Here is a 27,007-nt window from a genome sequence, read left to right as displayed (position 1 = left end):
TGCTCAACTCGCTTTCCATTCAGATTCCAGTCCAGTTTCTTTTTCCATTTCTTTTTTCTTATTTTTTTTTCTTTTTTTTTTTTTCCTTTGCTTGGCTTTTCCTCCCTCCTGCATCATGTCGGACGTGCGCGCTTTCGCCAAGCGCATCAACAAGTGCGTGATTTGTATCCATCGACTTTTACTGCCATGCGTCTTTCCTCTCCACCCCGTTGAGCAAGTCAATTGGAAGGAATGGATTTTTCTTTTCCTTGTTATTTTTTTTTCTTTTTTTTTTCTTTTGTTCAATGGAATTGGCATTACGTGCTTTGTTATTTTTTTTTTTTTTTTTGAATGCAACGTCGAGTGTTTGCGGTCTTTTTTTTTTTTTCTTTTTTTTTTTCAACTCATACACCCAAAGCGCCCTCTGCTTCTTTCCGAACGGAGTGCCGCGGCGCGTTTTGTCGCACCGATGCATCCGTTGCCAAGTGGATTCGCTTCTTGACGGTGCTCTTGTCTCTGCCACCGGGGCGGAGGCCGTCCTGCCATTCCCTCTCAACCCTTTGATCAGAAAGCGAACCCTCCAAAAAAAAAAAAAAAAAAAAAGGTCAAATTTTCTGGTTTTCCCCCCCCCCTTGTTTTTCTGCCTGATCGGACGCAGGCAGTGTGCCAGTCGGAGGGATCCTTCCCGTGGGACTGAGCGCGATTGTGTGCATTCAAGTTGGCCGCGCGGGTCTCGCGAGCCAGTGCAGCCGACCTTCAATGCTTCGACCGCAAAACAACAAGGCTTCGCCTAAACTCGAACATTCTTGCTTTTTTTTTTTTTTTTCCTTTCCTTGAGCTGCTCGCTTCTTGGCGACAGACATCCGTGTCCCCTCCCCCCTGTGCTTTCTGACCAAGATCGAATGTTGAAGGAAGCGTTGATGAGAAGTGCAAAACTCTGCACACGACCGGAAATCGTGCGAGTACACGCGAATATCACTAAAAAATAGAAAACCACACTTTCTTGTTGTCTTGGATTCGGAGCAACTGCCCCCGTTTAGCATCGCTGTCATTTTCTCACTTGTGCTGGCCATGTATGTATGGATGTGTGTGCATGTGTGTGTGCAGGAACATGACGCCAGGCGAGGTGCGGAGCGAGGTCTCTTCCATCTCGGAATCGCAACGCCAATCCGTCATGATGCAAAAGGTACGTCCATCGTCTTTGGACACCCAGCGGAGCCGCTGACGCTTACGCAAAGGAGGGAGGGATGGAATGAGGGAGATTGGCAATCGATGCATCTTGGTTTTTTGTTTTGTAACATTCTGCCGTCCGTCGACATTGAAAGCACTGACCAAAAAAAAAAATCTTACCCCTTTGACAGACCGCCGCTAGCCCTGCGCCGGCATCCGATGACCGCTCGTCAACATCGGGTTCCATCATGTCGAGCGGATCCACGCCGTCGTCCGTTGCGGCGAGCACCACCGCGTCTGCGTTCAGCACAAACCCGCTTGCAGCGAGCTCGACCACCTCCTCGAGCCTCGTCGAGGTGAACTTTGAAGGGATTTTGGCGCAACGACAAAAGGAGGTGGACGCTGACAAGCTCAAGTCCATCCTGGTCGTTCCCAGCGACGACATTGTCGTCGAAACACGCCCGCGCGAGTTCCGCACCGTGCACTCGCCCGTGCCTGCTGGCTACGACGAGAAGGCCGCCGACCCGGTGCTGGTGGCGTGCGTCAACTCGTACGTGTCAGACTGGAATGTTGTCAACTTCCAGAACGCCTTCAACTCGCGCCGCACCGAGCGAGCGGACGAGGGTAGTGTGGTGCTGGCCGAGCGCACGTTCGAGGTGGACGAGCGCGACAAGATCTCATCGGCACCCAGCAGCACTGGACCTGCGACATCCGGCAACAGTGGCGCGTCGACGCCAACGCTCTCGCTGACGGACGACATGGACGCCATCCTTCGTGCAGGACGCTCCTCCTCGCCCGCCGTTTCCAACAGCTCGCCCAGGCCAGGTGATCGCAACAGCAAGGTCAACAACTCGGCTGACATTATTCGCGCAGAGTTTGCTCGGCTCGAGTCAGACGGCACGCAGCCCGAGCTGCTCAAGTACACGGTCGGCGAAACGGACAAGCAAAACACGCGCGCTCGCCAGCTGGACCGCAACCGACTGTTTGTCGTCCAGCAAGAGCTGGATCCCCAACTCGAGCGCTCGCGTTACAGCGGCGATCGCCCAGAGGCCGAGCCCTTCTACGAGCGCTTTGGCACGCGCTTCGTCGTCACCCCCAAGGAGCTCTCCTTCAAGCTGGAGGATATTGAGCCGTTCTTTGTTTCCATTGCGCTGTACGATGCACAGGAGCGCCGCAAGATTTCCGAAACCTTCCACTTTGAACTGAGCAAGGACGAGGTCAAGTCGCTCGTCCCTGCCTTTGCCGGTCCGCGTGAACCCACGGCGGAGGCGCGCAAGGCCCTGTTCTCGGTGACTGCGCCGCACCAGGACATTTACCTTGTCGTCCGAATCGAAAAGATTCTGCAGGGCGACATCAACGAGACCAGCGAGCCCTACATTACCATCAGTGACAAGAACACGCTGAAAGCCAAACAAAGCGTGCAGGACGATGCCAAGCGCCTCGGCGCCTACCGCATGCCCTGGGCGTGGTCGGCAACGCCGCTGTTCAACTCCAAGGGCGAGCTGGACGCTGCCGAGGACCTGGCCATTCGCCTCCTCTTCCGCCAAGAAGGCGACAAGCTCTCCGAGGACGATCTCTTCCGCTACCTGGTCGAGTTCCGCAAGGGAACCGTTCAAAAGAAGCTCAAGGCCATCCCTGGCAGCATCATCTTCACCGCAGCCACCGTGGATGACCTGCCGCCGTCCGTTCTGACCACGTCGCTCATTGCCGTCGCGCCAATGTTCAAGCTGAACGCCGCCGAGCTCATCCGAGAGGTTGAAGAGTTCCCCGTGCATCCTGCACTGGTCGCCAACGCCACGTACACGCACCACCTCTACGTCTACCCGTCGTCACTCAACTTTAACAACCGAGGCGCCACCGTCAAGGCGCGCAACCTTGCTTGCAAAGTCGAGCTGTATGCGTCCGATTCGATGACAGCGACGCCGCTCAAGTGCATCTATGGCAAGCCGCCCGGCCCTGCCCTGGTGACGAGCTCAACCACGGCCGTCACCTACCACAACAAGTCGCCTGATTGGTATGAGGAAATCAAGGTTTCCCTTCCAACAAAGCTGACCGAACACCACCACCTCCTGTTCTCGTTCTACCACGTCAGCTGCCAGCCGCCGAAAAAGCCAGGCACGGTCGAGCCGGTCGACACGTTGGTCGGCCAGGCGTTCTTGCCCCTGCTGCGCCTCGACGGCCGCATCAACGTCTGTGTCGAGTCAATCATACCCGTTGCCGCGACGCTTGCTCCAAACTACCTCGCCGATTCGCCCGACATCAAGTGGGTCGATGGCAAGCGCACCCTGTTCAAGCTGTCCACGCGCCTCGTCTCGACCGTTTCGACCCAATCCAACGAGCTCCATAGCTTCTTGGCCCTGTCGCGTCAGCCCGCTGTCGCTGATGAGGCCGTGTTGACAAGCGTCAAGCAGCTCCTCAAGGCGACCGATGCCGATGTCGTGCAGTTCACCTCTGTTCTTCTCACGCAGCTGTTTTCCATTCTTGTTCGGCCGACCGCGTCCGAAAATCTCTCCCGGTAAGCGCTTGCCGTGAGCGGCAGGTATGGGATGGGGCTTGACCAGGATGTTTCATGGTGCTAAAATGATGAAACCTTTTTGTTGTGTGTGGCTTGGCTTTTCGTGCAGAGAAACTTTCCGCGCCCTGGTGCATATTGTCAATGTGAGCCACAAGGACGCGGTTGGTCTCACTCGCAACCCCACCCTGCACTCGTTTGTGCAGTTTATGTTTGAGAATCCCACCAACACCAAAAAGGTATGTCTTGTTCGAGGGAGAGAGTTGAAGAAGGTTCTACTCGGCTGTGCTTTTTGCAAAAAAAAAAAAAAAAAAAAAAATGTTTGCTCACCACCCCCGACGCACGCACAGTACGTCTTTGACGAGATCATTCGCCTCTGGATTACATTCATCAAGGAGAACGAGCCCAGCATGACGGACCTGCTCAAGCATGCGTGGTTCTTCTTTGAGCATGCGTGGTTCTTCTTTGACGTTGTCGTCAAGAGCATGGTGCAGTTCCTTGCGTCGCAAAAGGCGCTGAGCAAGCCACGCGCAGACCGACTGCCCGCAGCTCTGTCGAATAACATTCGCGCATTGCTGGAGCTGCTCACATTCGAGATTCAAAAGCGCTCCAAGTCGGGTCACACGATTGGCAAGCGCCTCAACCAGTCTGTTGCCTACTTTTTGCGCGATGCCCTTGCCTTCTACGACCGTGGCTTCATCCTGTCGCTTGTGCAGCGTCACTTGAATGAGACTGCTCCGAACGATGCCGAGGTGCTGCTCGAGTTCAAGCTCGAGTTTATCCGCATCCTGTGCAACTATGAGCATTATGTTGCGCTCAACTTGCCGCTCATGCCCAAGGCGTACAACGAGCGCATGCTGATGCTCACGGAAGAGTACCGCGAGCGTCATATTCTGAGCGGCATTCTGCTCAACGAGTTGTCCCTCATGCTCGAGCACACGGAAAAGACGCTCCGAAAGCGCGCAATCACCACTGTGCGAGACCTGTTGGCCAAGCTGGACTCAGACGAACGGTATGCCGATGCCGAGTGCCGTGCCCGTATCGCGGCTTTGCACTTCCCGCTCATTCATATCGTTCTCGAGAACGTCAAGCGCCTAGCCACGTCCGACAACATTGTGGATCGCGAAGGTGTCGCCGATGGCACTGCGACGGTTCGCACCTTGACGGAGGCCCAAGCCAAGGAGTTGAAGGACGGCGGTACCATCCGTGGAACAAACAATGCAACCATGTCGGTGGTCACTGGCGGAACGTTTGGCGTTGCGGCTGGGTCGGCTGCAGTCCCGAGCGACGTGCTCGACTTTGAGGAGACGCGTGATCTCTTGGTGTGCTTCTTGCACATCCTGCGCGATGCGAATCCTGAGTTGGTCCGCTTCTGGTGGAAGTGCAACAAAGACTTCCCGAATCGCATCCTCTCGTTCTTTGAAGTGCTTGAAAAGTCTGTTTGCGTGTTTGAGTACGTTGGCAAGCGTCGTCTTGGGCTTCGTGCGAGCAGCACCCCGACGACCGTTGGTGCCTCGGACGCCAAACGTATGCTCGAAGAGACCTACTCGTCTCTTTCGTCGCGTTCGGTGCAACAACGCAGTGTCCGAAGCCGCCCACAGATCGACAACCCAACACTGAGCCCCGGTCCCCAACGCGACAACTCGCTGCGTCGTTTCGGGCAGTCAATGCAGTCCAAGCGGATTGCCTCCGATTACAAGCTTGCCCGCGATGTCGAACGAGTGCGTGATCGGGTTTTTTTTTGCTGTTTTTGTTTGATGGCGCATTTGCAGCTGGGGGGTTGCGGTTTTCGTCTTGCTTGATGAATGTGCTGACGGATGGTTTTTGGTTTTTTGCTCGATTATTTTTGGTAGGATGCTCGTGTCGAGGGCAACTTGTCATGCGAGGTCTGTCTCACTGTGCTCGATGTTGCCGAGGACTTTGTGTTGAGCTCGCTGGACGGCTCTGGAGGCGACGACAACTCGAGCGAGATCTCGGAGGTGGTCTTCAAGTTGCTCATGGCCTTCCTGCGCACGAATCAAGATCGTGCCATGTACTTGCACATCTTTGCTTCCTTGCGCTCCTTCCTCTTCAAGTTCCCCGAGCTCTTCTTCCAAGGAGTGACTGATTTCTGTGCAGAGCTCGTTGGCGAGGTGCTCAAGCTGTGCAATTCCCAGTTTGCAGCAACGCGCACCCAGGCGACTGCCTTCCTCTATCTGATGATGAAGAAGAACTATCAGTTCACCAGCAATACCTTTTCGCGCGTGAAGGTGAGGATTGCTTTGTTTGTTTGTTTGTTTGTTTGATCGAGAGCACCTCTTCTGCGTGTGTTGTTGCTTGATTGTTCTCACCTCTACTTTGTCGCATGATGTAGGTGCAAGCCACTATCGCTCTCTCGCGCCTTGTTGGCAGTGGCATCAAGATCAACGACGTCTTCTTGCAACGCGCCCTTGCTACCTGTGGCGAGTATGCCGCCCAGGATAAAGAGATGACTGCGTCGACCTTTGCCGAGCAGGTCAAGGACCTTTCTGCTCGCTTGTACACGATTTTGCGCGACACGGTCAAGATGAAGATGCACGAGAAGGACAGCGACATGCTGATCGATTTGCAGTACCGTCTGGCGAAAGGCTACGCCAACTCGCCCGATCTCCGTGTGACCTGGCTGGAAAACATGGCCAACTTCCACTTTGAGAAGAAGAATTGGGCTGAAGCCGCGCAGTGCTACATTCACACTGCCGCTCTTGTGTCGGAGTACATGCACATGATCGAGTACAAGAAAGGCATGCCGGCGGGATGCGCGGCCTTCCAGGGCGTGTCGCCAAACATTGCCGAGGAGACAGCCGTCTCGGAAGATGCTCAGTCGGCCGACGAGGAGGGCATTTGCGAGTCCAAGTCCTTCTCGGAGGCAGGCCTGGTGGCGTTGCTCGAAAAGTCCATCTCCTTCCTCAAGAAGGCCGAGTATTACGAGACTGTGAACGAAATGTACAAACTCCTGTTGCCCATCTTGGAGAAGAACCGCTCATTCGAGAAGGTAAGGCCTCAGAGTGCGCCGTGACAGTTAAAAGATTTGTTGATTTAACAATCGCTCACTCCACTTGTTTGTTTGTTGTTTTGTGGTTTGTTTGTTGTGCCTTATCGAATTCTTTGGGGGGGGGCGGGATTGAATAGCTCGCTGAACATCACGGAAAACTCCAAGACATTTTCCAGCTGATTGTTGGCGTTATGCAGTCTGGCAAGCGCATTCTCGGCTCGTACTACCGTGTGGGATTCTACGGCGAAAAGTTTGGCGAGCAGAACGGCAAAGAGTATATTTACAAGGAGCCCAAGATCACTCCTTTGGCTGAAATCAGCTTGCGCCTGCAGACCGTGTACAAGGAACGCTTTGGAGAGCGAAACTTTGAGCTCATCACCGACTCGGTCGATGTCGATGTTTCAAAGCTGGATCCTCTCAAGGCGTACATTCAGCTGACCTACGTGGAGCCCTACTTTACCGAGTACGAGTTGAAGGAACGCGTGACGTCCTTTGAGCGCAGCAACAACATCAACAGGTCAGTGTCATTCGTCGAGAAACGTGGTGGCGTATGGCCTTATATTCACTCTGCACTCCATCATCTTTGGTAGGTTCATCTATGACACTCCTTTCACCGAGAGCGGCAAAGCGCGTGGCTCGATCGAGGATCAGCGAAAGCGCAAAACCATCCTGACAACCGAGGCCTTCTTCCCGTACTTGAAGAAGCGACTGTTGATTGTCGACCGGTATGAATGAACTAGCTTTGGATGAATGAGCATGTTGTAGTTGCTTTGGTCAGCGCGCTTGCGTTGCTCATTGTTTCGTCTCCCCCCCCCCCGCCGTGTTCCTGTGCTTGATACAGTCAAACGGTGGTGCTCACGCCGATCGAGGTGGCAATCGAAGAGATTCAGTCCAAGACAATGGAGCTGGCCAACACTGTGCAGACAAAACCCCCGAATCTCAAGATGCTTCAGCTGCAGCTCCAAGGCTCTGTTTCCGTCACGGTCAACAGTGGCCCGCTGGAAATGGCCAATGTTTTCCTCGGTCGTCTTGTGAAGGACATGCCCACCAAGCACGTTCGTCGTCTCAAGCAGCAATTCCGGTGCGTTGTTGACAGAGGGTTGCTTGGGCAGTTGTTGTGATGTCCCATCCGACTAACCTTTTCTGCTCCTCACGTTTCTCATGCAGCGAGTTCATCAAGTATTGCGGACAAGCACTTAACATGAATGCTGAGCTCATCAAGCCCGACCAAGTCGAGTACCAAAAGGACTTGGCAGCGAAATACAAGGATCTCAAGGCCAAACTTGCCCCATTCCTGGTTGTTGATAAAGCCGCACAGTAAGCCGAATTTTTGCTGATTGTTGTGGGAAGGTTGCGCTGTCGAAACTGACTCTGATTTTTTTGTTTGTTTTTGGCTCACTCATCATTAGTCAAAACTCGAATCCCGATGGCGACTCGCTCGATGATTCTACCGAGCCGTCCCTTGGGCAGATCAACAAAGTCTTGGAGATTATTGGCAGCAAAACACCTGATGCAAGTCGGCTGCTGTCACCGTCGGGTCGTACGCCAGTGTAACCGGCACAACTGTTGTTCTGTGGATGTCTTGTCGCAATCACCCCTACAACAGTCGTTGTGTTTATTTTGCGTGTATGTTTGTGTGTGGGGTGTGTATATTGCTTTTGGAATGCACCCAGCTGTCAATGGTTTGAAGATGAGCACTTCTGCTTTGTTTTGTGATTTGGTGAGGGTTTTTTTTTTTTTTTTGTTTTGTTTTGTTTTTTTGGCTCTTACAAAACAAATCGCGAAAGCCAAGGGGGTTGCCGTTGTTGTTCGTTTATTTCGTGTAAACGTTGGGTGAAGCGGACAACGACCAAAGCAACAGCGGGAGAGACACGGCCACGCACGCAAAAAGTGTGCGAAAATGCAAAAAGTGTGCGAAAATGCAAACACTCAGCCAAACAACTTGAACATTTTCCTCACTTGCTCCTTGACTTTGCCCAGCTTTTGGGCAACCAAGCGCTTGCCCGAGGCTGGCTTGGACGAGCTTGGGGAATGACCGAGATCCCGATGGTCGTGAGAAGTGCTCATGGCCATCGCCTCGCCAGATGCCTGTGGTTGTTTGGAGGTGGAGGAGCGACGATGGTTGTGCTGGTGTTCGACAGTCGAGTGGTGATGTCGCCCTTGATGAAAGTGCGCATTGTCTGCTGCGACAATGGGGTTGGAGCACGCGCTGCCGGATGTGCTGGTTGCCGACCGACTCAGGGCCATCACCATCGACTCGGTTTCGTCCGAAGACAGATTCTCGTGCACGTCGGTTTCGTCGGGATCGTCGTCCTCGTCGTCCAAGGCATCTGCGTACTCGCTGTCGTCGCTCACCATGGGCTGGTGTGAAGCAGCGTGGTGGCCGGCTTCTTCGTGCTGGTCATCTTCGCGAAGGTGGGAATCCTCGCGCACAGCCGCGCCCGCCTCGTAAAACCGCGCTTGTGCAGCTGCATCGTGTGCAGCGCTGTCGTACGTCATATGCGGTCGCGCAAAATGAACTTCCTCGGGCACATCGTTGCCAGGCGCATGCACTGTCATTGGGGTGGCGCCGCTCATGCGGCGATGCGCAATCCCTGGTGCAGCCGGAGGGGTGTGCTCAACAGAGCCGACTGGCTGGTAGCGGTCCATCAACTTTGCTGCTGTACTTCCGCGTGCCGTCGTCTGGACACCTGGACTGGGGACTGTGGGGACTGTGGGGACTGTGGGCACGACATGGCCACCAAACGTCGGCGAGCTGCCATGTCCCCGCAAACCGCGAGTCCGAGCCTCATTGCTCGCATTGGCTGGGGTGGGTGCAGTGCCGCTGATGGCCTCACTCATATCGCACGTCGAAGCCGAGCGCATCAGCTTGTCGTAGCTCTCAGACATGCTTCGGCGAGCAAGTCCGGACGAACGCTTTGAGACGGATTCTTCGTGGCGCCGACGCAAGGCTTTTTCGTGCAGCGGAGAGACTGGAGGGCGACTGCCGTCAGGGAGTTTCACAGGAAATACAGCCGGCTGCACGGGTGGAGGATTCGGGGCGGCTGTGCCCGGTTTGAACGGCTCTGGCTGAGGGATTCGCAGTCGCGGCTGCGCGCGCTGATTCTTGTCCTCGCGCGGGTTGGCGGTGCGTTGCCCCGATGGATCCATGCCTTGAAGGGCCGCGATATGCATTGCCGTCATTTGCCGCTTGACCTGCTCCTCGGGTGTCAATGTTTGCGCGCCGTACACGACTGCGTTTCTTCGGCTGAAAGGAGGAATCTCGGAAACCACAGGCTGACTCACATGGCCAACTACGCGGGCACGGCCTGCTTCCATGGCTGCGGCAGCCATGACCGGAAGTGCTGGGGTTGAGGAAGACTTGGGGACTTGGCCTAATCGGATGGGAACTGCCGACGCCGGTTGTCGCGCAGCGTGGTGCTGATCGATTTGCATTGGCGCTGTATCGGGAGAGCCAGTCACGGCGGCCACACTCGGAGGGGACGCGACGCTCATGCCAGTAGCCATGTGCACGCCAGCGGCGCCTCGAAAGGTGGGGTGTTCTTGCTGGTATTGCTGTTGCTGTTGCTGGTATTGCAGCTGTTGCTGGTGGTGTTGCTGTTGCTGTTGCTGTTGCTGTTGCTGCGGGAGTGGTTGTCGCACTCCGTGCTGGTTGGGCATCGCCGCGGTGGTCGGCAGTGGATGGTGATTGAGCATGGCCAGTGCAGGAGCCGATCCGACATGCCTTGGTGGGATAATGTCTGGGGTTGAATGCGGCGCCAGTGGAAGCGCGGCCGGCTCAGTTTCGTCGTCGTGCTCTCGAACAATCCGCACGTTGATGGGATCTGCGGTGGACATGTCGACGTAAAAGTCGTAGTTCTTGTTGATCCATTTATGTCGCGAGATTTCGGCAAGAGAAATGCGACCTCGCGAATCTTTGACTAGAATTTTCGAGATGAGATCTACACACGCTGTTGTTGTCCGAGGCACAAAAAAGGGAAGGGGGGTTGCGGATGATGAGAATCATCGCCAGCGAGATGCAAGCGCGCGAAAATGCGTTCGTTGCGTGTCTTACATCGCGACAGATGCGGAGGATAGACGGGCTCTCGAGTCAAAATTGTATTGTAGACTTCGTGCGTGGATCGTCCACCAAAGGGAAAACGACCTGAAGCCGCCAAAAAATTATAATATCCAACAAGGCCGACTGAGTGTTTCGTATTTGCAATAGTTTTGCACTGGAAAAATCGCCGGCTCAAATGCGGTCGTACCTGTGACGGTGACAAAGAGAATCACTCCAAGTGCCCAGATGTCGGTTTCGGGACCGCTGTAGTGCTTGCCGGATATAATCTCCGGAGCCGTATAATGTGGCGATCCGCACTGCGATTCGAGCAATCGACCTGGGAGAACCGTGTTCCCATACCCAAAGTCAATCAGCTTGATGCAAGTCCTGCACACGCGCGTGAACAAAAAAAAAAGCAAGAGAGTCAGAACGATTCGCCACCAAACGATTCAAAAAAAATACCAGGCGTCTTACTTGGTCGAGTCCAGCAGAATATTCTCGGGCTTGAGGTCACGATGAACAATTCCGCGAGCGTGGCAGCAATGGATTGCAGCCAGCAACTGCCGAAAGTACGGTCGAGTCTCGCGCTCACGCAGCTTTTGATTTTTGTGCCCCTTGATGAGGCCGAAAAGCTCTCCTGTAGCATGTGAATTTGCAATTTGCAACAACGGTGTGTCCGATAGGGACGGAGGAGAGGTTGCATAAAGAACGCGCGTGAGATTTTTGATGAGCAGTTGCTCCCAGAATAAACATTCAACGCTGACTTACCGCCTGACACAAATTCCATGACGAGAACCGTGTGTGTTTCCGTCTCGAGACACTCGACCAGCTCAACAATATTAGGGTGGTGGAGCACGGTGAGATACTCGGCCTCTTTGCGTATTCGAAGCAGCTGCTTTGGCTTGGCAGTTTTTGCGATAAACTTCAACGCGACCTACGTGGAGGCAGTATCAAGCGGAGAGTCCCAGATTTGAACGGGTTAGATGATGTGCAGAACACAACTTCATGAAGCATACAGGCTTTGGTGGACGGGGGCGACTGCAGTTTTGATGGGAGGAGCAGAATCTGCGATGGGCGTTCTTTGTTTGATTTTCCTGTTTTTGTTGGGTTTTTTTGTTTGTTTTTTTTTTTTTTTTCAGAAAAGCCCGCTCGTCCACGACCTCCGCTGCCCTGCTGGTCAACCAACCCATATTCGATGAAATCCCCCCAACGTTGCCAACCGTGCGCACAGATGCCGAATGCTGCTGGCGTCGTGGCTGTTCTTGCTCTGTCGTTTCGATTTGCACATCGATTTGTGCGCAGTGGTTTTTTTTGTTTTTTTTTTGTGAGTTCCTATTCTTTTTGTTTGTCATCCTTTCCAATCATTCCCATCGTAAGTTCAGCCCCGCACGTCATGCATTCTGAGCTGTTTCAAAACCCGAACGGCAGATCGGCTGTTCACAACGAGTTGCTGAATCAACGCGATGGCGCAGAAACCCGGTGAACACATTGAATGTCGCTTTCCAGCACTCTGCTCTTCTTTCCCGAACACGAGCTCAAGTCGGAGTGGTAAAATAAAAAAAATCATAATTACCTGCCGTCCAGTGAAAACATGCACGCCAAGGCGCACTTCTCCCGAAGTACCAGAGCCAAGAGGCGCCCGATTAATGTCAATCTGTTTTGTGCACACGATGGCCAGTGCAAAATGAGTACAATCGCCATCCTCCCCCATTCGCCTTCATCCGCATCGGCCTTCATCGGTTGGGGGTGCGTGAGGCGGGGCAAATGCATTTCTCAAGGGTGGGGAAAAAAACAACTCACTGACAAAAATCCACAAACTGTTACGATGGTTGCCAAGAACCAACGCAAAAAATCACACCGGCCACCCTTTTTCCTATTTTCAGACTTTTTTTTTGTTCCTTGCTGAAGCCCAGCAGAAAAGAAGAAAACTCTTCTCACCACGCGAACAAAATCCAGCACATGCCCCACTTTTTTTCTGACTTTTTCTGCGAAGAGACGAACCTGAACGGCGATCTCGAAAAGAAAACTCAAAAAAACAAATCCAAGCATTCAAAACAAACCCAGGTCGAACTGCAACCCCTTCCATCATCGATTCCACTTGCAAAACGATGGTCGTGTTGGGGGGGGGCACTTTACGTGATAATCGCCCAGTGTGTACGTGCTGCCTTGAACGCCCTGGGAAACATGGCGGCGCGTCGCATCGTACAGGGTGCCGCTCACAAACGGAAACTCGGACGTGAAAGGAAGTGCATGTTGCCGCTGCGACTCCACCCCTGCTCGGATTGCGCCGTCTGCGTGCGCGGCGTACACTGGTGGAAATCCGGCGCTGGGAGCTGCTACTGGTGGCGCGGCATCAGCCATATTGATGACCGTCGACATGTACACAAGACACAACTCGGAGAGTGCGCGAAAAGGTGAAGGGAAAAAAACACCGGGAGTGCAAAACGCAAAAACGAAAAAGCGAAGGGAAAAAAAAACGACAAAAAGTGGGAATGTCAAATTCTTAATTTGGACCCGCCTTTTCCTACTTTGAGGATTGTTGATGTTGCTGTTGTTGTGCACAAAGTCCAGATGTTGGCACTTGCACTGTCTCACCGAGCGGAGACTCTTCTTGTTTGAGGGGGCGGGGGCGCTGGACGAATTGCGGAAAGTGAAAACGTCGTGGGCTGAACTTGGGTGGCAAGAAACAGTAAATAAATAAATCAAACGACCAAGGAGGACAGCACCCTCAAAGTGCGGTCGCGTGAGGAAAAAACAAAGGTAGTAGCGTCTCTGGACAAATTGCGTCGAACATGATGGCATAGGGCCAAGAAGCTAGCGTACGCAACTTTTGACGTTGATGCAGCGACTTTAGCATGTGTGTTGCAGCCGTTCCACAAGACTGTGAAGCGTCGCCTGGATGGCTTCGACGCGCTGGACGATTTGTTGCTGTTCAGACAATAAACTAAACGCCGAAAGCCGAGTTGTAGCCTCCGCGCATGCGGATCGCAACGACTCCACCCATTCGAGTGCAGTGCTCGTTGCGAGTGCGAGCGCTTGACCAAATGTCGCCTCGAGAGAGCGCTGCAATGCAGCAGCCTTGAATTCCACGGCCTCGAGACAAGCGTCGACAGCCACTGACGAGCGAAAGTCGAGCCGCGTGGCTGTGGCGTCGAGATTTCCGGCGATGGCAGAGAGCATGCTGCCAACAAGCGTAGCTACCAGCGAATCGGGTCGATTGCGCTGCAGAATGATGGCAAATGCAATCTCTAGCAGCAATGGGGCGTTCACAAAGGCGTCGAGCCAGGCCTTCCACCGAGTGGCCACAATGTAAGGACTGGATGCCGTTGGCCAAGCGACAGCCTCTCTGTTTTGCCACAAAGAAAAAGCGAGCAGCATGTGCAAAGGATGAGCCAACAAGGACAAAGTACAACAATAACTAGATCAAAAACGCGGCTGCGTGAAGCGTGTGAAGGCGGAAGAGTAGGAGGTGAAAGAAACCCAACAAAACAAAACCAAGCACACTTACCGCAGCAGTGCAAATATGTCGCTTTCAAGCTGTGCTTGCTGATCAGTTGACAGAGGATGCTCAATCCAAGGCAGTAAACGACACACGTTGGCCAGAGACTCTTGCAGTTGCGTGTGTGACTGTGATGCGACAGCTGGGTTGGTCCATGCTGGAATGCTTGGGTTTGCAAAAGAACCAAAGGCATCCTGCGCAGCTCCAAGTGGTGCAGACAAATCTCCCGCTTGCACATGCACAAGATGGCTCGCCAAGAAGCAGATGGCCAGCCGGCGAACTTTGGGGAAATGCGCAACTGCCACCCAATGGTCCAGATCCAGCTGCACTTGCCATGCGTCGCGCCCAGATTCCGCGAGCTGCGTCGGGGGAGACGCTCCGAGAGAAATGGCAAGCGCGTCGGTCACAAAATCGAGCTGACGAGCCGCAGCCACTACTTCGGCAAACGAGCTCAGCATGGGAGCCGTTGTAGCAGAAGAAGCAAGGCCATCTCGACCAGACGTTGCTGCTGTTGCTGAGCGGCCGAGATTCAGTGGTGGCATCGGCGGAACATCGAGGGCGGCCAATTTGGCAATGAACGACGGCTGGATCTCGGCGGCAAAGAAGTCAGAGAGTCGAGGTGTGTGGAGACCAGGCTCGGTCCTCTCCAGGCGGCTGACCAGCGCGCTTCCAAAGGCCCCAAGAAAGCGGCGCGCAGCAAATAGTGAGGGGCTAGGAAGAAGCAAGCTCGAGTCGGGTGGCTGCTCCGACGGAGCTTCTGGGAAGCATGTACGCAACCACCTGCGGACCAACAGACCAAAGCGACCGTGCAGAAGCGGCTCATCGACGCAGACGCGGCCTGCGCATGCGATGGCGCGACTGATGGATGACAATGGCGCCAAAGAAAGGCCAGGCAGCGATGAAGCGTGTGACTCGGTGCCGCCGTGTCCTTGACTTGCAACATCGTCGCCGGCAATACGGCACGCAACAGCCAGCACGCTAAAGTCAAAGGTGACTGGGAAGGTGCGCCAGAGCGCTCGAGTGGCATGCAAGGACATTTCTGCGCCGCGGATCAAGAGCAGCTTTTGGAAGACGCTCAGATCGGGTTGCATTGCAGATATTGTTGTACGAGCAGCAGAGCTGCCCAACACAGAAGCGGAATCCGCCAGAGAACTCGATGCCGCGGCCGGCAAGACTGGAATGTTGCTGTGGCCCGAGAGCAACGCGCAAGATGCGAGCACCCAGTTCTCCAACTGCGGGAGCGCTTCGGGCACATGAATGAGCGGATCGACCACTGTGCAGCTTCGATGAAATGCATGTATCACTGAGCTTGGGACGAAGCCGATTGCAGGTGCCGGAGCGTTGCAGGAACTGGACGAAAGCAATCTGGCGCGAGGAGAAAAAAACAAAAGATGCATCAGGGGGTTCCACTTGCGGCTCAGATACCTCTCGTCCGCGACAACAACTGGTCAGAGTTCAATCAAACAGCAAACAGGGCATTGTACCTCTGGTAGGACTCGCGAAGCAGGCCATCGAGTGTCGCCAACTCAAAGTCGCGCATCATGCGATTTGCTTCCCCGAGCGAGAACCCCAACAATTCAATGGCAGCGCCCTGAACAAGTAGAGTACGAGGTTTGACATTGTCGTGTGAGCGAGCAAGCGTGAAACAAAAGAATGGAGAAAAACGACGAGACTCAGATGAATGAGAACAGCCAATCTGGTACCGATGCATGGTCAAAGTCTGGTGGTGCAATCATTGCACGAATACGAGCTGCAGCCCAGTCGGCAGCTTCTCGCTCAAAGTCGCTAGTCGCGGGAGTCGTCAAGGCGAACGCGACCAAACATCTGAAGCAAAAAACCAACCAAAGGGTGAGCAATATAGTTGATGGCGCACATTGGCACATTTCCAAGTGGCTCTCACCGAATCGCAAGCTCGCAGGTTGTTTCCGAGACGAGCACGGCAGCAGGTGCATTCTGGGTGAGGCTTGCTAGCAGCTTTCCCAACGACGGCAAACGCAGGAGCGCGATTTGCGGTGATTTCTGTCCAAAGCCAACATGTGTTGAATCATCATCAATGCATAGATTTAACAAAAGGCAGGCCGTTCAATGAAAATCCATTGTCAACAAAACTCAGACACAAGATTCTGAGAACGAGAACAACGTTGAGATATTTTGGCGGGAAAAAAAAACCAATTGTTTCACAGCGAGACTGGCTTTAGAAAGGTCGAAATGACGAGTCACAGACAGCCTCACCCAGTCGAGCAGGCAGACGTGCAGCCGCGCGAGGAAGACGGCGAGGGCGTCGAGGTCGCTCTGGCTGGCTGAGCGGGAGAGTGAGGAGAGTGGTGAGCGTGCGGCGGTCGTCCAACTCAGCCAGTGCTGCACGGCGCGCTCGCTCGTCGCAACCACCGACGACAGCGACTGCTGCTGCTGCTGCTGGTGCTGCAGAAGAGGAGGCGCCGCAGCGGACACTGCTGGTGGTGGTGGAGCGACGGGAGCAGCTGCTGGGCCAGACACGGTTGCTACAAAAGTTGAAACAAACGACTGATTGCAAGCAACTTTGACTGTGGTTGAGGAAGAGAAAAGCAGATGGTTTGGAAAGGAAGAAAGAAAGGAAGGAAGCTTGGTGGAGCGCAACGAAAACCAACAATCTATTGATACAAATTCACAAAGCGACGAGAACAACTTGACCACTGACTCACACAGCGCGAGGCGAGAAGCAAAAACAACGCTAGCGCATGGAGCTCCCATTTTGTAGCGTCGTATTCACCGAAAACTGCTGGGGAACGGCGCCGAAACCTGTGCTCTTCAAACATCGCCATAGTTGTTGACGCACTCCAGCGTGACGGGCTTGCCTGCGACAATGCGCGTGGCAAAGCGAGCACCGTCGCCGAGCTCGTGCACGGCATCGCGCGGAATGGTAAAGTCGGCAGGCTGGGTGGGCTCTGCACCGGAATCGGCGAGCGGCACACTTGAATACCGAACCTTCAGGCCGCTCGACCGGGACGAGAAGATCACCCAGGGGTGGCTGGCCTCCTTGACAAACAGCTCGCTCTCTGACGGACGTGCGCCACCGGACGCTGGAGCAGCCTGAGGTGCCGGTGCAGGCGCAGAGGCGTCGCGCGGGGGCAACGGGTGCGACTGCAGGTACGCGTTGACATCCGCGACCCGCTTGCGAGCCGTCGCTTCCGACTGGATGTCCTCCTGCGACACGTGATGCGTAATCTCAAAGGAGCAGTCTGTGGACATGTCGCTTGTAATGGTGCAGCAGCGGTACGTTGACTTGATGGTGACGTTCGAGCACTTGATCAGCTCCACGGCGCCTGCAACGAGCGCGCACTCGAGCGTCAGATCACTGCAGCGATCGAGTGTGATTTGTGCAGCCTTGCCCGGCACGGTGACCTTGATGCCCTCGCACGAGCCCAGAAACAGCGCCTGCAGCGGCTGAAGCTCGTCCAGAACGAGGTCGCCGCCGCTCGCCTGCGTCCTGCCGACGACCTGGTGGCGCGGCTTGCGGCTCGTCAGGGCAGCCATGAACTGCGCAGAGTCGGGAATCCGGCCGCCGGGCTGCGTCTGACCGGCAACGGACGGCATTCGGTACGAGCGAGAAGAGGAAGACTGCGCCATGATTCAGAATTGATTTTTGTTTTTTTGTATGGACGTCCTATTGAAATTCGCGTTTCGTATTGTGTAGCGATCAACGGGGAAAGGGGGAGGGGTGTTCGGAAGCCAGCCGATGCAGCACAAAGAACAAGAATGGATTGAAGAGTCATAAAACACCAAAGGACTGAGCTCTTTTAAATCGGACGCAAGCAAGGCGGAAGAGCAACAGATCGAACGCACTTGGAGCTCAGATCACGTCAGCTCACGCAGCCATCGCATCCTGCTTGTCAATGGAACAAAGGGGGGAGAGAAACCACGTATGAAAACATGTCTGCAGTAGATGGAGCTGCGAGATCGCATTCATTCAACTTCAAAAACAAAAAGAACGAGAGAGAAAAACAAAAAAAAAAAAATCACAAAAGAAGCACTGCGAGCCACAAACACACACACTCACTCACTCACTCACAGCAACGAAACCCAGAACGAAAAAAAAAACGCGACAACAAGACCAATGACAGCGAGCAACAAAAACAACCCCCACTGGCAAACTATGCCGTGGGCTCACGAAGAATCAGAAGGAATGAAGCCGGAACGATGCCCACAGCGCCAGCACTGTTCTTGCAACGCAGCCAATCGGCATCCACTCGTTCCACAATCGCAATTTGTTCGTCTTGGTGGACGGGCAAATCGCCCTCAGCTTCGCCTGCAAACTCGTACGCAGCAACGGCCTCGCCGTACGAGTCGCTCAGCGGGTCGTGGGCCGGTGCAGGCGCAGGTGCTGCTGGCTCTGGCTTGGTTTCGACCTTGGGCTTGGCGCTGACAGCAGGCTTGGTTGAGGCGGCGACAGCAGGCTTGGTTGAGGCAGCAACTGCAGGCTTACTGGCAACCGCAGGCTTGCTGGCCACGGCAGGCTTGGTCTCTGCCTCGCTTGGCAAGTCAATCTTGACCTCGACAAAGTTGGCAGGGAACTGGCCGGCCAGACCAGGCACGGATTCCAGCTCGCCAACCAGCCAATCGGCATCAATGCGCTTGGTCAGCAGAATAACATCGCCGTAACGGAAGAACAGGTCCTCCTCGGCCTCGCCTTCGTAATCGAACGTTGCAACGGCATAAGGCACTGTAGGCAACTTGGCAGCGCTTGCTGCCGCTGGTGCAGCCGCCGACGACGACGACGCTGACGACGATGCGTGATCGCCGGGCAAATCGAGAAAGCTAAGTGGGAAGGTGCCAATGCGTCCAGACTTGACATGAATGCCCTCGGCCCAGTCGGCGTCAACTTGCCGCACAATTTCAATTTCATCGCCTTCGTTGAAGATCAAATCCGTCGGTGCGTCGCCAGTGAATGGGAAGGCCGCGAAAATGTGAGCACCAGGCGCCACGACAGCGACAAAGGTCGGCTCGCCGCTCAGTTCGGCTGCGGCGGCTGCTTGCAGCTTTTTCTGCGAGCCATCTGGGAGATCCACAATGATGCGGACCTTGGCGACGGGGAACATGCCGACATTCCCGTTGCTGGCGCCCATGTACCAATAATCGTCAACGACCTCCTTGAGCTCAATCACATCGCCACGCGAGAAGATCAAATCCTCAGGACCCTCGCCGGTGTGCTCCTCGCGGGCAACTGCGCGAGGGCCTTCAAACATGTAATGGTACAGAATGTGGCCGCGAACCGGTCGCGCCGGCAAGCGTGGCGGACCATGGACAACAGGCGAGTGGCTTGGTGGAGGCGGGTGTCCTGGAGGGTGTGCGTGGCCGGGCGGTGGTGGGTGGCCAGGAGGGGCGTTGGTGGAAGTCGGCGGGCGTGCCGGACGTGGCTTTGCACCGCCACTGGGTGGTGCTGCGGCGGCCGCCATGGCTGCTGCAGGAGAGGCAGAAACCGCGGCAATTGCCCCTGGGGACGGCCGTGGCGGGCGTGCGACAGCGGGGTTTGTGAAAGGGGCAACCGTCTCTGCCGCAGGAGCGGCCGCGGCTGCTGCGGCAACCGGAGAGGGCGCACCCGGCTTGGCCGCCACGGTGGCTGGACGCGGCGGACGAGGCTTGGCAGCAGCAGGTGCCTTGACGGCGGGAACAGAAACGCCAGAGTCTGCCTCGTACGGTGGCGGAAGACTGTTTGCACTCTCGGACGCCGAGCTGGGCGTGCTCGAGTACAAGGACTGTGGGCGAGTTGGCCGTGAGGGTCGTGCTGCAGGTGCAGCAGCAGCAGGCGTTGCTGTTGGCGTGTAAGCAGGCGGTGGCGACGTGGAGTGCTCGCCAGCAGCGGCAGGTCCTCCTGTCGACAGCTTGTTTGGCGGTGTTGGAGCATGCGGCCGTGCAGCTTTGGGTGCGTCTGGCGTTGGTGCAGCGGCTGCGGCAGCGGCGGCAGGCGGACTCACAGTGGGCGGTGGTCGCGATGGCGGTGGCTTGTGCACCACTGGCGCAGCAGGCGCATCTTCAGAGTCATGCGCGTGATGTTCGTGCACAACAGCAGCAGCGGCGGCGGCCAGAGCAGCAGCCGAGTTGGGTGCAGCAGGCGGCGGTGGTCGAGCGCGCACCGGCTTGGGTGGGCCACCAGAATCGTCACTGTGAAACAAACAGACCAAGAATATCATTTTAAAAAGAAAAGGAGAGATTGAGCCATGAGTGAGGTGGAGCAATAAAGTGCAAAAACAAGGACAGCATTCAATGAGTGAGATTTGCATTAGAATCGTTTTCCGCTCAGCGTCGGTTTGATTCCGCCGTCCGTCCGTCCGTCAGTCAGTCAGTCAGTCAGTCAGTCAGTCGCAGATGTGTCACCTTCCAAGTCAACCCTCACTATGATGATGATGATGATGATGACGATGATGATGATGCACAGTACCACAGTGCAAAGTGAACCACTGTGAAAATTCAGTTCCTACCAAACTTTTCACTTTGGATGCTGAGCAAGTTTCAGTTGATTTGACTTTGTGTTTGCTTGTGTTTGTGTTTGTGTTTGATTGAAGTGTTCATTGGAACGAACATTGAATGGAAAATGGAGAAAAAAAAAAAAAACAGGAAGAAGAATAAAAAAAAAATCGAAAGATCTCATTGAAAAAGTGATTTGAGTTGTTTGAGTTTGGATGTATTGTGATCAGCGATTCAGAAACGGAACAAAGTGTGAGATGAAAGAAGGACGAAACGGAAGGAAGGAAGGAAGGAAGCGAGCGAACGAGAGAGCGAACGAGGGAGAGAGCAAGAGAGAGAGAGAGAAGCTAAAGCGATGATGACGACGAACGAACAAGCGAGACAGAGACAGAGAGGAACTCACTGCGCAAGTGCCTGCGATGGCGGTGCAGCTGCTTCGGCAGACGCTGGGGCAACGACGCTCGGCTTGTAGTTGGACGGCGGCGGCGGGCGCGGGCGAGGCGTCGGCGTCGGCGCAGCGGAATCCGACATTCAGAGAGAGTTAAAAGAAAAAAAAAAAAAAAAAAAAAAGACTGGGATTTTTGCATTGGGATTTGCATTGCGATTAGATTTGCATTGAGATTGGAAAAACCAAGCAACCGTCACTCACTCGCTCACTCACTCACTCGACAAGAATCACCTTCGAATAAGCAACCCAAAACAATGATGAAGAAGAAGAACAAGAAGAAGAACAAGAAGATCGAGAACAATGTAAAAACCGCATCAATCAACGCAAACGCCACAGCTTGTCAAAGTCCATTGCATTGCGCACATTTGACTTTCCACGCAGCAGCAGCAGCAGCAGCAGCGGATGGAAATGTAGAGCAAGACCACACTACAGCAAGTAAATCCCTATTCAATCCCACTCCTCTCTTTTTTTGTGTTTGTAGTGCTGGGATGACGCGGACGGTGACAATGCGGCCCATACGGCCCAGCGATTACGAGACGGTCGTGCAGCTCGATCGCGCGCTCTATCCTGTAAGCACACACACCCTTGCTTTGTCCAAGTCACACTGCGCGCATGACTCTGCCATGCCGTCGCTGCTGACGCAATGATGGAGCTCATCGGCGCTGAGTGGCATTTGTTGCGGTTCTCGCTCGCTCACACACATGTGGCTTTGGTCTGGACCGCGGATTGCGCGTCAATGTCTGCACCTGCGACACAACAGCTGCCCGACGAGATCGGTGCGACGCCAGCTGTACTCGCCAAGTGGTACGCGCGCCATCCGGAGCTGGGCATGATCTACGAGGAGACATGTGAGAACGAGAGCTCAAGTCCCGCCACGACTGCCGCTATTGGCTCGAGCGCGCCGAATCGCATTGTGGCCGTATGCTGCTTCATCCCACTGTGTCACACGACGTGGTTGGACTTGATCAGCGGCAAAACAACCGAACGCGAAGCCGCTCTGCAAGAACAACCCAACTCACCAACCGCGAATGAGGGCGACCTTGGCCTTCACCTGTACCATGTGGAAGTCGTCGATCGTACGGCCTTCGCCGCTGTGTATAAGGATTGCGCATTTTATAACGTGTGGCTGGACGACTTGCGCAAAGTGCTCGAACAGAAATGCTTGCGAATGACTGGATTTTCTGCACTCGCAGTCAGCTTGGCAGGAGCCGGTCTTGTTCACAAAAAGCTGGGGGTACCATCGGCCAAGCAACTGTTCCACCATTACCCTCAAGTTGGATCCGTGCCGCCGGCGCAGCAGGAGGACACGTCGACTGTGATGGTTCTTCAAAAGGGCACCATCACACCAGTTGAGGTACCCGCTTGTAACCAATGCATCGACACCGGTATCTTGGAGCCATGTGAGCACTTGAAGCTCCATTCGAGTGTGCAAGAGCTTCTCGCAAGCGGCTGCACCATCGCCGGCCAAGAGATTATGTTTGCCGCAACCGCGGTCTGCAAGGACAGGCTGTGTCCCGACCTGCGCAAGCTCATGCAAGCTCCTATTGAGTAGTTTTATCGGTTCTCTGTTGATGATTTACTGGTACTGATTACGGCTAATCTTTCACTATTCGTTTGATTTTTTAGTTGGAAGTCGTCGCTGGGTGTTTGTTTTCGGGGTTGTTTTTTTTTGTTTGTTTGTTTGTTTGTTTGTTTGTTTGTTTTCTTGTTCGTGTTGGTAACTGTAAAACTGCCGAATGGGTAAAGCCGTGATGCTCTGAATCCCGCGGGTTGCGTCTTTAGGGCTATTGGCCAGGTGCTGATGATTGATTGATACGAAATGTGCCATTGCTACGATGCACAATAAATTTCCATGAGCAAACCACCAACTACCTTCGGCGATGAATCGAAATCGACTCTGGGTCGAAACAGAGGCAAAACGCTGAGCCGACACCTTTCAAAGTGAGTTCTCCATTGATGTGGATTTTGTGAAGTGAAAAACAACGCAAAATGCAGCGTGTACGATAACTTCGTTCTTGTTCGTTGCACTGGCTTGGTCTCGATTGGTGGTTGAGTCATCAACGTGTATGACTGCAGAATTCAGCCCTTGTGTCGGAGCAGTCGCATCGAACACAAAAAAAAAAAAAAAAACCCCCGAAACAAAGGGTGTGTTTCGAGGCCCACATGCAAGAAGGTACTCGTCTTATGTCCGCGCAGTGATATTAAAGAGACTAAAAATATGATTTCAGAGGTTTTTATTGTGGTTAGATGGCAAGGTCAGTGAATGGGAGCGAGCACGAGCGATCGATCCCGGCACACAAATCAAAAATACGTTCCCCTCGCTGTGTAGCAGCATCACGATATGAAAACCTTCATATTGTGATGATGTATATGCCTTTGTATCGATTTATTGAGACAGGTGGTCGAAAAGTCGTGATCACGATTGACTCACTGACATTTGTCCGATTTTCAGTTGCTGGTTTTTAATTTTCTGCTTTGGTCCTCAAAAACACGCCAACGTCGTGCTATTCGTTGACAACACAGCTCGATGGCTTTAAATTCATGTCATCAATCAATATTTTAACCGAGACGCGTTCTCGTGAGTTGGTGAGAGCGTGCAGTGGCGTCGAGTTCGTGCGAAAGCGAAGGTGCTGAGTCGAGTGGACGTCGCATAGTAATCCACCAGCCAAGGAGGAGAGCACACAAAGAATCATATTTATGAATTGGATTGAGGTGTGTCATGGCGCGGGGCACTTGGCTGTTCACTCTACAGGCTATCAAAATGACCCAATTGTTTTTTTTTTTGGGTTTTTTTGGGTTTCGCCCTTTTTCCAAATCGCGATGATGGATCATGGTTTCGAGAGTCCGACGCAACACTCCAATACAATTCGAGTGTCTTGCCTCGCGCGATTGAGAACAAGGCTTCGGAAGTGCGCAACAACATGAGTCGGGTGGATGGTTGTGTGATCGAAGCGAGCTCGGCACCGCAACGTTCAGAGTGTCCATCTGGCCAGGTGGAACAAGATGGTCAGACACGAGCGGGAGTGGTCGTGCTTCTTGTCCACAATGAGCAGTTCGTATCGGTGTGTGCGCCAAGGTCCGAGCAGCTTCGTTTTGGGCAATGTTTTGTTTTTTTTTTGTTTTTGATTTCCCTCTCTTTCATGTTTCATGTCGGCGTCCGTACTTGTCATCCTCGTCTATGCCATTGTTGTGTTGTTGTGTTTCTCAGTCTTCTTGATGTTAGTCTTTGTTCGTTGTTGTGGCGGCGCTTTTGTTTGCGTCGCTGCCGCACTTTTCGTGCGTTTGACACCGCCTGGAGTCTGCACTCTGCGTTTGAGAGATGATTTGTGAAAGCACAACCAATAAGACTGACTGAAAGAACCGCGTTGTTCCGATAGATCGAAAATCAACAATGCTGTCGTACCAGAGTATGAGCGCGAGACAGCGCGAGTTGTTCGACAAAGTCAAGAATGCGAATGAACGGTTCTTGTAAGAAAAAGCCGGAAGTATTGGACGACAACATGTTTACTGATGAAATGGAGGACAGCCAGCCGTTCGAGCATATTGACGATGCCGGCGCACAAGCGATTGCTGAGGGACTCAAAGGCAACCCGAACGTGGAGAAACTCTTGTGAGTCATCTCGCTTCGAGTGTGGAGCGTGAGTGGCTTCGGCAGTGGACATCAAGAGTGGCTCACTATTGGAGGGGACGGACAGTCTGGGCTGGAATCAGATTGGTGATGCTGGAGCGCGGGCGATTGCTGAGACGCTCAAAGTCAATATGACGGTAACTGTACTCGAGTAGGTCGTCTCACTTTGACAAGAACATGTGAGTGGGTGATGTCAGCGGAGAACATTTAGAGTGCTCACGGAAGGACGGAATGCACAGTCTGTACGACAATCAGATTGGCGAAGATGGTGCGCGGGCGATTGCTGAGACACTCAAAGTGAACACGACGCTGACTAAAATCAAGTAAGTCGTCTCACATTGACTAGTGCATGTGAGTGGGTGGTTTCAGCATAGGCATTCAGAGTGCTCAGTGGTGAATGGGACGGACAAGTCTGACTAAGAATCAGATTGGTGATGCTGGAGCGCGGGCGATTGCTGAGACACTCAGAGTGAACACGACAGTGACCGACCTTGGGTAAGGCAATTCGCTTCGATTGATGCGTGTGAGTGGGTGATGTCAGCAGAGGACATTTAGAGTGCTCACTGATGGACGGACAGGCTATGGAAGAATCAGATTGGCGATGCTGGTGCCCAGGCACTTTCTGCGGCACTCAAAGTGAACAAGACGATGACCGACCTCGAGTAAGGGGTGTCACTTTCACTCAACAGGGTGAATTCAGAGTGCTCATTGATGGAGGGGATGTACAGTCTGAATGGGAATCAGGTTGGCGATGCTGGAGCACAGGCGATTGCTGAAACGCTCAGAGTCAACACAACAGTCACTCGCCTCAGGTAAGTCATCTCACTTTGATGTGAGTCGATGATCCAGCAGAGGTGCCCAGAGTGCTTACTATTGACTGAGCAGTTTGTACAATAATAAGCTTGGCGATGCTGGAGCGACGGCGATTGCTGAGATGCTCCAAGTGAACAAGATGCTGACTTCGCTCGGGTAAGGCATCTCACATTAACTGATATTTGTAAATGGTGATGTCAGCAATGACATTTAGCGTGGAGGAGATGGACAGTTTGGGCAGGAATCAGATTGGCGACGCTGGAGCGAACGCAATTGCCGAGTCACTCAAAGTGAACACGTCCTTGCGAACGCTCGGGGAAGTTCCATCACTTTTGCTGGCACTTGTCAGTGGGAATATTGTCAGCAAAAGGCTCATCGATGGAGCAATTTGACAGTTTGGACAAGATTGGCAACGCTGGAGCGCAGACAATGGCTGAAGTACTCCAAATGAACACGACGCTGACTCATCTCAGGTCAGGCATATCATAGTTTCTGATGCATGGGATTGGGTAGCAGAGGGTATTCAAAGTGCTGATTGAATGGAACGGACCGACAGTCTGGGTCTAATTGGCGACGCAGAAGCACAGGCCATTGCTGAGGCACTCAAAGTGAACACGGCCTTGCACAGCGGAAAATTTTTTTACCGGAATCCGACCGGAATCCGCACCGGAAAAATTAGAATTCCGCGGAATCTCTCTTTTGCCCCGGATTTCGACCGGATTTCGACATGCTTGTCCGACATGGTTTGGCGACGTTTGATTGGTGGAAAATGACTTTTTCTTGTCTAAAATATTAATAAAAATATTTTTAATATTTTATTTTATTTTTTTGCGTTGCTACATTTGGACGAAAATACAAAAATCTCAGATCGCCCCCGCCTGCACCTCCTGATGCTTTTACCCGGATTGGACGGCTTGCCTGACAACACGCTGGCCACGCGTTTGGCCACGCGGTTGGCCACGCGGTTGGGCACGCTGTTGGACTCGAGCACTCGGTGGGCGGATCGGAACTTCGCTTCGCTCCTCCGTGCTGACTCGTGCCTGTTCAACCAGGAATCACACATTAGTCACTGTTCTTTCTCGTGCACTACAGCTGACGGGCGGGAACTTACACGTTTTCTAGGACGGCTGCTGTTGTCGATGCTGGCGCTGTTGTCGATGCTGGCGCTGTTGTCGATGCTGCTGTTGTCGATGCTGCTGGTGTCGATGCTGCTGGTTTCGATGCTGCTGGTTTCGATGCTGCTGGTTTCGATGCTGCTGTTGCTGATGCTGCTGTTTACTATGCTGCTGTCGTCGATCCCGATATCATTGTAGTCTCCACTTAGATCAGTGGCTATTGATGTCTAGGAGGGGCCGTGACACTTGTAGTCTGGCATTCAGTAGTACTGCAAAGCCAGCAGTTTTTGTATCCCGCGCGCCGACCTATCAAAAAAGCATCATCGCATAAGTACAAAAAAAATGTCTTTTTG

The 27,007-nt window shown here is 53.7% G+C and overlaps 6 protein-coding genes across 6 annotated transcripts; 2 read left to right on the top strand and 4 right to left on the bottom strand.

Moving 5' to 3' along the window:
* Positions 1 to 115: 115 nt before the first annotated feature.
* Positions 116 to 8,225, top strand: CAOG_06464 (Dock7 protein; the record flags this gene model as incomplete). The annotated part of the gene is made up of 12 exons (XM_004345163.2): positions 116 to 153; positions 1,087 to 1,165; positions 1,341 to 3,664; positions 3,774 to 3,900; positions 4,012 to 5,382; positions 5,515 to 5,910; positions 6,015 to 6,671; positions 6,809 to 7,188; positions 7,262 to 7,396; positions 7,513 to 7,752; positions 7,839 to 7,988; positions 8,081 to 8,225. The coding sequence occupies 12 exons, from the start codon at positions 116 to 118 to the stop codon at positions 8,223 to 8,225; spliced, it is 6,042 nt and encodes a 2,013-aa protein (XP_004345213.2).
* A 375-nt stretch (positions 8,226 to 8,600) lies between these two features.
* CAOG_08985 (hypothetical protein) lies at positions 8,601 to 13,173 on the bottom strand (the record flags this gene model as incomplete). The annotated part of the gene is made up of 7 exons (XM_011272361.1): positions 12,847 to 13,173; positions 12,284 to 12,364; positions 11,479 to 11,644; positions 11,185 to 11,347; positions 10,919 to 11,097; positions 10,726 to 10,815; positions 8,601 to 10,621 (listed from the first exon to the last, which is right to left on the bottom strand). The coding sequence occupies exons 1-7, from the start codon at positions 13,087 to 13,089 to the stop codon at positions 8,601 to 8,603; spliced, it is 2,943 nt and encodes a 980-aa protein (XP_011270663.1). The 5' UTR covers positions 13,090 to 13,173.
* Positions 13,100 to 16,740, bottom strand: CAOG_08984 (hypothetical protein). Its single transcript, XM_011272360.1, has 6 exons — positions 16,442 to 16,740; positions 16,110 to 16,228; positions 15,913 to 16,033; positions 15,694 to 15,800; positions 14,219 to 15,574; positions 13,100 to 14,056 (listed from the first exon to the last, which is right to left on the bottom strand). Exons 3-6 carry the CDS (start codon positions 15,943 to 15,945, stop codon positions 13,561 to 13,563), a joined length of 1,992 nt encoding a protein of 663 aa, XP_011270662.1. The 5' UTR covers positions 15,946 to 16,033; positions 16,110 to 16,228; positions 16,442 to 16,740; the 3' UTR covers positions 13,100 to 13,560.
* A 256-nt stretch (positions 16,741 to 16,996) lies between these two features.
* Positions 16,997 to 17,815, bottom strand: CAOG_06461 (hypothetical protein; the record flags this gene model as incomplete). The annotated part of the gene is made up of 1 exon (XM_004345160.1): positions 16,997 to 17,815. The coding sequence occupies one exon, from the start codon at positions 17,813 to 17,815 to the stop codon at positions 16,997 to 16,999; it is 819 nt and encodes a 272-aa protein (XP_004345210.1).
* A 282-nt stretch (positions 17,816 to 18,097) lies between these two features.
* Positions 18,098 to 21,218, bottom strand: CAOG_06460 (hypothetical protein). Its single transcript, XM_004345159.2, has 2 exons — positions 21,054 to 21,218; positions 18,098 to 20,347 (listed from the first exon to the last, which is right to left on the bottom strand). The coding sequence occupies exons 1-2, from the start codon at positions 21,179 to 21,181 to the stop codon at positions 18,340 to 18,342; spliced, it is 2,136 nt and encodes a 711-aa protein (XP_004345209.1). The 5' UTR covers positions 21,182 to 21,218; the 3' UTR covers positions 18,098 to 18,339.
* Positions 21,219 to 21,355: 137 nt separating this feature from the next.
* CAOG_06459 (hypothetical protein) lies at positions 21,356 to 22,755 on the top strand (the record flags this gene model as incomplete). Its single annotated transcript, XM_004345158.2, has 4 exons — positions 21,356 to 21,400; positions 21,480 to 21,508; positions 21,580 to 21,667; positions 21,859 to 22,755. The coding sequence occupies 4 exons, from the start codon at positions 21,356 to 21,358 to the stop codon at positions 22,648 to 22,650; spliced, it is 954 nt and encodes a 317-aa protein (XP_004345208.1). The 3' UTR covers positions 22,651 to 22,755.
* Positions 22,756 to 27,007: the final 4,252 nt, after the last annotated feature.

This window comes from Capsaspora owczarzaki (genome assembly GCF_000151315.2).
Source record: "Capsaspora owczarzaki ATCC 30864 unplaced genomic scaffold supercont2.11, whole genome shotgun sequence".
NCBI lineage: Eukaryota > Filasterea > Ministeriida > Capsasporidae > Capsaspora > Capsaspora owczarzaki.
The sequence above is the reverse complement of the archived record's forward strand: the minus strand, read 5'-3'. Positions and strand labels throughout refer to the sequence as shown.